We start from the raw sequence: 11,499 nt of genomic DNA, 5'->3' as shown, positions 1-11,499 counted from the left end.
TAGAGCTCAGACCTTTGTGTGAGTGCTTATTAGTTATGATCTTTTCCATGCCTAATCCATTGTCTCCATGATTTCCTCCCAGTTTCTCTTTCAGGAGATTTAGTGTTTCTGTTTTAATGCTTAGATCTTTAATCCATTTCACTTTAGCTTAGTGCATGGTGATACACCTGGGTCAAGTTTTAGTTTTCGGCATGTAGAGTGCCAGTTCTTCGAGCACCATTTGTTAAAGTGGCTATCTTTCTTCCAGGAAGCATGTTTGACTCCTTTGTTGAAGATAGGATGGCTGAGTATGTTTCTAGTGGCTTCTGTATCTTCTAGTCTATTGAATTGATCCTCATGTCTATTTTCTTGCTAATAACATGCTGATTTTCTCACAATAGCTTTGTAGTATAATTTCAAGTGAGGTATTGTAATTCCTCCTGCCTTTTCTTTGCTGCCCAGCATTGCCTTTGCTATTCTAAGTTTTTTTTTTTCCTGGTTCCAAATAAATCATAAGACTGATTTCTCTACATCTGTGAGGTATGTTATTGTTAATTTGATAAGGATTACATTAAATCTGTACAATAATTTTGGGGGTATGACCATTTTCACAATGTTGATTCTTCCTATCCAGCAGCAGGGAACACTTTTTGATTTTCTGAAATCCTATATGATCTCTTTTTTCAGAGTACTATGATTTTAATTGAATAGACCTTTAACTTTTTTAGTTAAATTAATTCCAAGGTATTTCATTTTAGATGGTAATGTAATACAATATTCTGTAACTCAGTTGTGTCCCAAATTTTCTGGTCAAGGTGATTATAAGGCCACAGAGAAAAGTGATAAATGATGTAGAGTTTGCCTACAGAGTCACATGGAGAGAAACCATTCTTACTGGCTTTCACAGAGAGTAAATTGGTCCAGCAATGACCGTGACTCATCTATATGGATGACACTGACAAATAATCTACCAACTGCAGTACAGAGTTTCAGGGTAAATCCTGAGGGGATTTGATGGACCTTGACAGATACGAAAGTTACATTTTTTGTTATATAAGTCTTGCTCTATTTTGGTCTTAACCATCCAGCAGAAAAGTATAAAAACATGGTCTAAAAGGAAAGCAATATTAATATGCAGAGCTCTAAAAGGCTCAAGTCAACAAATTCTGAGATAGCCAGACCTAAAGTTAACCCTAAAGTAGTATTATGGACTACTAGACCATATTGGTTTATTTTGTTGAATTCGTGCATCTATGATATTTAAATGGCAAGGGAATACCCATCTCTGACAAAACTGAACAAAAACTGCAGATACAAATGAAGGAGCTTATTGTATCTGTATATACAAAATAGTTAAAATAGATATACAGTTACTTTTTCTTAATTCAATAAGAAGATTTGTATTAGTAGTGTTTGGATAGGATATCATGTCTGCATCATGTACTAAGAGTAAGACAACAATATGCAATGTACTAATTATTAAAACTGTCCTATTAATTGTTTTTGAAATGACCTTATTGCTATTTGCTTTTCATAAAATTAGTAAAAATTAATTATTTTATTGAAAAATTGTTTGCGTTAAGAAAGTAAGAGAGAATTGACTTACTGGTTTAGTATGTTCAACATGTACTCATTTGACAGAAGCATGAATCGAGATTGTTCTGAGACACTGGTAGATCATGATCCTCCTTAATGAGAAACTCACCTTTGTGACTTTACTTAATGCTAGTGACTATGCCACAAATAATCTTCACATGCCATCAGATTCAGGTTTAGGTTCAGAGGTTACCAATTTTGGGGTTAGGGGTCACTAATAAAATTTTAAATTACAAGTGGTGTGATACAGAAATGGAATGGAGTTGTGGATTGATTCTTTACTTTAAGAACTTCTGTACTCTCTATGCAGGCTTGTGCTCAACAACTACCAGAATGTTCTAGCCTTCATGTATGCCATTGAAGAGATCAACAGGAATCCTCAACTTTTACCCAACATATCTCTGGGGTATGAGTATCACACCTTACTGTATAGCTATTGGAGGCTGTTGGAGGCTTTCTTCATATTGCACACAGGACAGGATACAACCCCTAACTATTCCTGTGGGAGAGAGAGCAAGTCTGTAGCTCTAATAACAGGAACATCACGGGCAAATGCTGTTCAAACTGGAACACTACCAGAACTCTATAGATTTCCGCAGGTGAGGGTGGGCATGCTAGGGAGGGATAAATTCCTGTCACATTTGTTGTTCATCTCAGGTTTCTACAGTTGCTGAAATAAAGAGCCTGAGTTCCTCTATCTTTCAATTTCTATAATCCCAAAGTGTATTGCATAGAGATTGTGGGCTTACCCATCTGCATGGGTGGGGTGTGAGAGAGGGATGAATTCTCCTGGAACTCAGAGTCTGTTTGGGTATTTTCAAAATTAATGGTTGAAAAATGAGATAATTATATAGATGGAAGGGGTAAGTATTTTATTACATGAATTCTAGCTCATTCTTAGTATCTCTCAATTTCAGTTTGTGCTGTACATGAAATCTATCTCACTCCTTTTGTGTTGGTTTTTTTTTATTTGATTAGCTTCCCTTTGGCTCTTTTGATCCTATGTTTAATGAAAATGGCCATTTTATTTCTGTCTACCAGACAGCTCCAAAAGACACATCACTGGCCAGTGGTATGGCTTCCTTGATACTTTATTTCAGCTGGAAATGGGTTGGACTGGTCATCACAGATGGTAAGAAAGGTTTTCAGTTTCTCTCGGATGTGAGAGATGAGATGGATAGGAATGGAGTCTGTATAGCATTTGTTAAAATTATGAGAAATCTTCTTGTGTCCTATCTCACAACTATACAACACCATGATTTTGTCACCAGGGAATCTTCTCCAGTACATGTCGTTATCCTTTACTATGATACTGAGAGTGTAAATACTATAAACCATTATATAGGACTGCATTTAGTGACTTGGAGAGTCTGGATCACAAATTCACAATGGCATGCTGACAGGGCTGGAAGACATTTCGTGTTTGACACTTTCCATGGAGCTCTCATATTTTCACAACAGCATGAGAAGATTGCTGGTTTTAAAACCTTTGTCCAGAGAGTGAATCCTTCCAAATACCCAGAAGACACTTTCCTCACTTGGTATTGGTACCAGAATTTCCATTGCTCATTATCAGAGTCTGACTGTATGGTGAAGGACTGTCCCCCTAATGCCTCTCTGGATTGGCTACCTTATTTTGACACAACCATGAGCGATGGGACTTACAATACTTACAACGCTGTGTATGCTGTGGCCCATGCCCTTCATGAGATGTTATTTCAGCAAGGTGAAATGGAACCAGTAAGAAATGGGAACACAGTGGTATTTTACCCTTGGCAGGTAATGTTTCACTTACCACATTGTATCTCTTAGTATCAAGATCATTTTAAAAGTGGGTTCATAGGGGTTTAAAGTAAGCAGCTAAAAATTGTTTCTCATAAACCTGGGCAATTCTGTGTTAGTTTTATCACTGAGATAAAATAATATCTGGTAATGAGTCAGAATCTTTGCTTTCATTCTAAAAATATCAATGTTGTGCCCACATTATGATTTAAATTTTTTTAAAAAATCTGAAACTGTACCTGCAGTTCTTATGTAAAAGCAGAAAAACACATTATGTATGACACTTTATTGAAGATTTTATGTGAATTTTGCATTTAATTCTGTAGTAACCTTTCATATTGATAACTTCATTTTAGGTGGAAGTTGTGGAAATTGCCAGAGTGATAGTGCGTTTTAAAAACCTGTATTTGTGTTCACTGTGCATTTCCAAAGACTTTATTGGAATATTTTATTTTGACACTGACATTTTACAAAGATGTGGTAGTTTAGCCTCCATTAACTGTCACTTGTTCTACTTCACTGGATAGGTATATGAATGTTGCATTATGAGACAAGTGTTAAAAATACTTACATTAGGGGGTAGGGAGATGGGTCAGTAGAATAAGTGCTTCCCTGGCAAGCACAAGGGCCTGAGTTCAATCTGTTTCACAAAAACAAAGAAACAAAAAAAATACATAAAAACCCTCCATTCAGTTTTTATTTCTTAACTCTGATGCCCAATTCATCACACAATCTCTTCTTTTTTTCAGCTGCACTCTTTTCTGAAGAACTTGCAATTTAAAAATATTGGAGGAGACCAAGTAAATTTAGATGACAAAAATAAGGTGCATGCAAAGTATGACATTCTTAATTTTTGGAATTTCCCAGAAGGCTTTAGACTTAGAGTGAAAGTAGGAGAGTTTTCCCAGCATGTTCCACTTGATCAACAATTGTCTTTATCAGAGGATATGATAGAATGGGCCGCTGGAATTACAGAGGTATGTTAAGGCTAAACATACAGTACTTTGTGAAGTAAAGACAATCAAAATCTTGATGTTTATTTTCATCCCCACACTTGATCAATTATGGAGAGTACATGGAAATATGATTATCCTTACAATTTAAAAATATTTTACTCTGAAGATTTAGTGTTTCTCCATTGTTGTTTAAATCTTTGCCCCATTTTGATTTTAATTTAGTACATGATGAGAGATACAGGTCTAGTTTTACTCTTTGGAATTAAGAAAGTCAGCTTTTAGGATCGGTGTTATTCAAGTGGTTGTCTTTCTTCTAACAAATGTGTTTGGTCACTTTGTCAGAGTTTAGGTGAGTGAGTATATTTGGAGTTATTTCTGCATCTTGTCATCTGTTCCACTTGTTTCAGAAACTCAAAAAGTAAATAAGGATTGAGAAACTTACTTTGTTGGAGAAACTGAAAAAATATTGTACAAAATGTAGCATAATTTTGGAATAGAATGAAATTGTTAGAAGGAAAAAAAAGAAATAAAGAAGGAAGGAAAGCAAGCAAGAAAGCTATAGAGAGTGGAAAGGGCCAACAGATAACTCAATGGACAAAAGCACCTGTTTAGACAGCTGCAGGGACCTGAATTCAATTGCCAGATTGCTGAGTGAGCTCCAACCCCAGGGCATTGTGGGAGGGTGACTGAGCCTGGACGTGGAGGCATCACACCTGTAAACCCAGTGCTTAGGAGGATGACAATAGGAAGATTACTACAAGTCCAATCTGTGCAGTAAGATTCAGTAGATCATGTAGTAAATACATTAAAAAAAAAGAATTAGGAAGTGGAGTTAAGAAAGTAAACAAATGAAAACAAAAAAGAAATTATAACAAGTAATAAAAAGAAAACAATCCTTTGTAAATAAGGAGGGGAACTGGGAATTATGGGAAAGAAACAGGGACTTATAGGAGAGAAACACACTGGGAAAAAAAGAAGATTCAATAAATATCACATACAAGTAAATGTGCCATATGATGAATATACTCATTAGGTATATCTGAATTGCACCAAGAAATTTAATGTAGATAGAAAAATAAGCAAAGAAATAATTTATTCCTTTCTTACTTTCTGGTTAATGGGAAAGAAATGCATGTATTAACAACTTTTTCATAAATATTCATATATATTGTATCATTCAATAAATAATGGATTTAAGCAAAATTTTGTGGGGCCAGGGAGATGGCTCAGTAGAATAAGCACTTGCCTGGCAAGCGCAAGGGCCCGAGTTCAATCCCTGGTTCTGCCAAAATAGATAAATAAATAAATAAATAAATAAATAAATAAATAAATAAATAAATAAAATTTTGTATTTATTTATTTATACAAATTAAGGTTATAACTCTGTTGCAAAGGATTAAGTAAAACCTTAAGAAGTTACCAACAGATATCTGACTTTTCTTAGACCCCACATTTTGTGTGCAGTGAAAGTTGCCATCCAGGATTCAGGAAATCCCCACAAGAAGGAAAGCCTGCCTGTTGCTTCGATTGCACCCTTGCCCAGAGAATGAGATTGCCAATGAGCCAGTAAGAGCCTCCCCCGTGGACACATGCTGCACGTTCTTTTCTGTCCTTTAAGTGTCTATACCTTATACAATTTCAGAGACAATTCTTGCTTCATTTATTTAGAAATTTAATTTTTTTGCTCCATAGTCTTAGTCTTGGGGGTGGGGACAAAAACACTCTGAGTCCTTTGGACTGTGATTTTTATAATTTTTTATCTTTTTCTTGCTGGTGATAAAACGCAGTGATGGTTTACTACTGAACTGTATCCACAGTCTTTTCATTGCTACATTGAGTTAAGTAACATGTCATTATATGTTGTCTCCCCTGTTATCTCATGGATTCCAACAGAACAGAGGAAAAAAATTAGAAAGTGAAGTGTCACTATAGCATGGACATGTGATACACAAATGTCCATTTGTGTATGTAGAGGCCAGCATTGGCCACATATTCCTCTGGCTTCCCCATTTTGAGAAAGCACATCTGGCTTCTTTCATTTATTTTTTTAGACTCATTGAAAGAGTTATGTAATCAGTTGTGCATGGCAGCCCTCACCTCTAACCTCGGCACTCTGGGAGCCTGAGGGAGGAGCATGAAAAAAGTCAGTGATTAAAGGAGGGCCCACTAAATGATCAATGTGAAGACCCTGCAATCATTTCCAGTACTGTGAAAAATGGAGACGCAGCATTATGTGCTCAAGAAAATGTCTTTATTCCACCCCACAATCTGTAAATTCTATGTCCACATGAAACTTAAAACACAATCTTACTAAGCACCAGTGTTTCATCTTCTCTGAAACTACTTTATGTAACACTGAAGACAAGGAATTTCTATTTCCTTAATTTCTCAGTTCTTGATAAATTTCTTTGTACAGAACAGGTTCTCAAGTTGGAGTGTTTCATTATGAAACAGGTATGTGGGCTGGCATGGTAGCTCGGTAGTATAAATGGCTGCCCATCAAGTGCAAGAAGGCGGGTTCCATCTCTGACACCTCACATGGTGGCTGCCACTGAACCCAGTTGTGGTGGTGTATGCATGTAATCTCAGCACTGGGGAGGCTCAGACAGGAAGACAACTGTGAATTGGAGCTCATAGCAAGGTGCTATACCAAACATATATATATATGATATTTATATATTTGTATTACATATTTATATGTAAATATACATTCTGTAATTATATATGATAAAATATAGAATATATCATTTTTAAATTAAAGAAAAAAAAGAAATAGGTTTGTCTTTGTATATCATATGTCCATGGTACAGTAACATTTTGCTCTCTAGATTTTTTTCTCTGTTCTGTTGGAATCCATTAGATAATAGGGGAGACAACATATAATGACATATTACAATTAAAGACACAGAGATGCAGGAAGTATATCTTTTCATGCATAAAGATACTAACATTTTTGTAAGAGTGTCATAAACTTTTTCATGGTTATGAGCATGAATGACACATTAGAAGGATAAAGGATAAATTAAATACTTGAAATAACTAGCAAAATTTAATATTTCACCAGTCCTTACTATGTAAAGTATGTCAATATTGTTCAATGTTATTAAGAACATTATATGGAAATGAAGTTCAGAATATTATACAAAACAAATGACAAATAAATATTAATGGTTTTGAGTATCATGATAAGTACATTGGAGAAGTTGATTTTACACTATTTGGTCATGAACACGGTGGAACCATCTCTCTACTACACTATTATTTTTGCTTTCTATATGTTTTCATTTCTTAATGTTCTTAGAAAATTCTTATTTTATTTTCTGCAATACACTGAGACTTCTTATACCATGTACTAAGTAGTCAACTTGGGTATACATTTTTCATGACAGTTGGAGATATGATACTTTTACACCTATTCTCTATGTGCACATACAGAAAAAAAAAGGCATCCAAATCCCAATTACTATGTGATCAGGATTTAAAAAATACACACTGATACAATTTTTCTTACATGCAAAATAGTAAATTAGAAATTATATGCTAGGGAGATAGATTTGCAGTCTAAGCACCTACCTGGAAAATGCAAGGACCCAGGTTTGATGCCCAGTACCTCTTGTCATTCCGGCCCCACATAAACCTGGCCTCTGAAGCCATGTGCAGTGGTGAACAGCTGTAAGCCCTGTGCTGGGGATGCTCAGACAGGAGCATCACTATGAGTCCAAGTTGTATGGTGAGATCCCGTACCAAATAAATAAAAGATTTAAAATAATAATAATAATAATAATAATAATAATAAATAGAAATAGTGGCTTTAGGGGGCCTGCTGCTTAACTCAGTTGTTTAAGCACCTGCTTATGCAAAAGCAGTCAGGAGCAGGACACCACAGTTTGATTCTCAGGTCCCCATGCCTTACCAAAGCTGCCCTTCAGGCAGCCTGACCCAGTCAAAAAAAGGGGGAGCTTTATATTTAGAACTATTACTTACAAAAACTTAAAAGTATATCTATGTTTGCAATCAAACTGTGTATTACATAATTTTATGCAACCATGTATATTTGAATAAAGGATGAAGTTCTGTATTTAAAGCATTTGTCACAAACAATATGAATAAAAAATGTGGAAGAGAAATAACATCAGAAAATCTAAAGAAAAGACATAGAAAGTTAAATTTTTAAAAACCAATATTTAAAAAATGTATTGACATTCAAACTGATCTAGACTTCCCCTTACTATGTATTGTCCTGAATGAGTTAAATATGTCCCATGACAGTGATGTAAGCACACAGATTGATTGTATCACAATTCTTAGTAATTACATTTCTGCAGTATCCTGTATGTGCATAAATAGAAAAGGAATTCTGGTAATATGGTGTTTATACATCATGCAGTAATACCTTGTTATAAAGATATCTTGTGGCCATATTTAGAAAAATGATTGCAGCCTGTAACCACTGTGTTAAGAGAAATAGATTATGCACACAAGCCTAAACATCATGTGATTTCTTTTCTGTGGGAATCTCCAACATAAATAAAAAGCAGAATAAAAACTAGAAGGTACAAGGTAGAAACAGAGATGCTTCTCACTGGGAAAGGAAGAAAGTCATCAAGGGAGAAGAAAGAGAGTAGAGAAAGAGAATTTTTGAATGAATCAAAGTGTATTGTATAAAAACCAGCTCCACAAAAATACTGTAATATTCTGGACAACAAACATGTAGTACTGAGTGGAAAAACGAACAAATAGAAGTCATCAAAGAAAATACTTTGATTCAATTTATCAGTTGTACTAATGAATGTGAAAAGTTTCATATTAAAATATCATATGAATAATTTAATATTAAACTTTAAATATATATGTTAATGGCTGGGGAGATAGCTCAATGGTCTGAGCACCTGCCTGGCAAGCTCAAGAATCAGAGTTTAATCCTTGCTACTGCACATAGTGTTTGCCCCAGAACTCGGTTCAACATACCAGATCTGAATGAGGGCATGATATCACATACCTGTAAACCCACCACAGGAGAGGTTGATAAAAGATGATTACTGAGTCTGAGCTGCATAGTGAGACACTGTATGAAATACACTAAAAAAACAAAAATAAATCTTGAAAAAGTTAGAGGTAGAAGTAAAGTGCTTTACATATATAAATTATATTTAAACAATACAAAGCGAACACTCAAATTGTATTTCATTGTTCAATGATGTAAGCAAGAATGAGATAAAAATGATCTATATGACCACTGGCACTAGAAGTTACATTTGCAACTGGCCAAAGAAATACTGTCAGGATACAAAATAAAAACAAAAAAGTTTTGAAAATTATTTCACATAGCTGGTATTATTTTTCAGTAATGGCAGTGTGTAACTATAAAATCCTAATAAAATAGATTTTATTTTTCAGTGACAAAACAAAAGGTATATGTTGAAATTTATGTCTACACCTCACTCAGAAAACATTCTTTGATGACACTTAAATTTGCATCTTAAAATGTGAAGCATTTCATGATACATTCCATTAGTGTTTAGAAATGTACTACCAGTGCATGAAAGGAAAGTGTTTACTTAAGCAAAACTGAAAAATTGTTTGCATACAGCAAACTGGTGTGTGGAAAGGTTCACTGATGGCAGGGTATTAGTGCTTTCCAACTTGATCTACTGACCAAGTGCAACAGCACTCAAGTACTCTGCCTGAAAGGAAGTACATCTCCTACACCAGAGCTAGAAAATCATGGTAGCTTTTCAATGATAGATTACTCACTGAATGAATAATCAAGTTTTTTTTAACAGAATACAAGTTGATTGTGTCTAGAAAAATAATAATAGCACAGTTTGACTACACTAACCATGAACTTCTTAGGATTGGAGCTGAGAATAGGAGAGAAATATTGGGATATCAGTGAAATAATTTTAATTTTTCCCTAGACCAAGAACAATGTGTGAAGTGTCCAAATCATCAGTATGCCAACATTCAGAGAAACCACTGTCTACCAAAGTCTGTGACCTTTCTGGCCTATGAAGACTCGCTGGGGAAGACCCTGGCTGTCACAGCACTGAGCTTTACTATTCTCACAGCTGCTGTTCTTGGGCTCTTTGTGAAGCACCGAGACACTCCCATTGTCAAAGCCAATAACCACACTCTCAGTTACATCCTGCTCCTCTCCCTCACCTGCTGTTTTCTCTGTTCATTTCTCTTTGGTCATCCAAACACAACCACCTGCATCCTGCAGCAGACCATATTTGGAATTGTGTTTACAGTGGCTGTTTCCACTGTCTTGGCCAAAACTATGACTGTGGTTCTGGCTTTTAAAGTCACTGCTCCAGGAAGAAGGGTGAGGAAGCTGTTGGTATTGGGTGCACCTAACTCCATCATCCTCATCTGTTCCTTAATCCAACTCATCATCTGTGGAATCTGGATGGGAACCAAGCCACCCTTTATTGGAACAGATTCGTACTCTGAACATGGCCACATCATCATCATCTGTGACAAGGGCTCCCTCACTGCCTTCTACTGTGTCCTGGGATACCTGGGCTCCCTGGCCCTGGTGAGCTTCACAGTGGCTTTTCTGGCCAGGAACCTGCCTGACACCTTCAATGAAGCCAAGTTCCTGACATTCAGCATGCTGGTGTTCTGCAGTGTCTGGCTCACCTTCCTCCCTGTGTACCACAGCACCAAGGGGAAAGTCATGGTGGCCATGGAGGTCTTCTCCATCTTGGCCTCCAGTGCAGGGCTGCTGGGCTGCATCTTTGTCCCTAAGTGTTATATTATTTTGTTCAGGCCAGAGAGAAATTCTATACATGAGTTTAAAGATAAAGCAAGTTCATGGAAGAAGAAGCAGTCTTCATATAAAAGAAATGTGTTTTCTTAAACTAAATAGAAGGTGTGAAGCAAATGTGCCCATTTTTCAGTCTGATTGTAACATGAGACTGACTTGTAGGAACTACTAACTCATATTGTCTTTTCTCTTGTTTTTCCTCTTCTTTCCTATTCTTTGGAAAAAAATTCTCCTTAACGAGAATTTGTCTTCCTCTTCTTCATTTACCTTCATTTGGTCAATAGGGCAGTCCTTGGCAGACCAACTGATACATTATTTCACACATAAGAATGAGCAAACACCTAGAAAGAAGTGAGAATTTATGAAGATAAAACATTAAACATGATAATGGCTCAGATTTTATATTAGACAACCTCT

The 11,499-nt window shown here is 35.8% G+C and overlaps 1 protein-coding gene across 1 annotated transcript in view; it reads left to right on the top strand.

Moving 5' to 3' along the window:
* LOC105741912 (vomeronasal type-2 receptor 116-like) overlaps positions 1 to 11,175 on the top strand; it is a 64,358-nt gene extending 53,183 nt beyond the window's left edge. Inside the window, 7 exon segments of the mRNA XM_023712942.1 lie at positions 1,886 to 2,174; positions 3,037 to 3,354; positions 4,107 to 4,334; positions 5,758 to 5,842; positions 5,845 to 5,875; positions 6,730 to 6,734; positions 10,232 to 11,175. Of these exon segments, the coding sequence (XP_023568710.1) occupies positions 1,886 to 2,174; positions 3,037 to 3,354; positions 4,107 to 4,334; positions 5,758 to 5,842; positions 5,845 to 5,875; positions 6,730 to 6,734; positions 10,232 to 11,175 (1,900 nt within the window).
* The last annotated feature ends 324 nt before the right edge of the window (positions 11,176 to 11,499 follow it).

This window comes from Octodon degus, unplaced genomic scaffold (assembly GCF_000260255.1).
Source record: "Octodon degus isolate 3935 unplaced genomic scaffold, OctDeg1.0 scaffold00028, whole genome shotgun sequence".
Classification (NCBI taxonomy): Eukaryota; Metazoa; Chordata; class Mammalia; order Rodentia; family Octodontidae; genus Octodon; species Octodon degus.
This window is presented reverse-complemented; position numbering and strand designations above follow the sequence as displayed.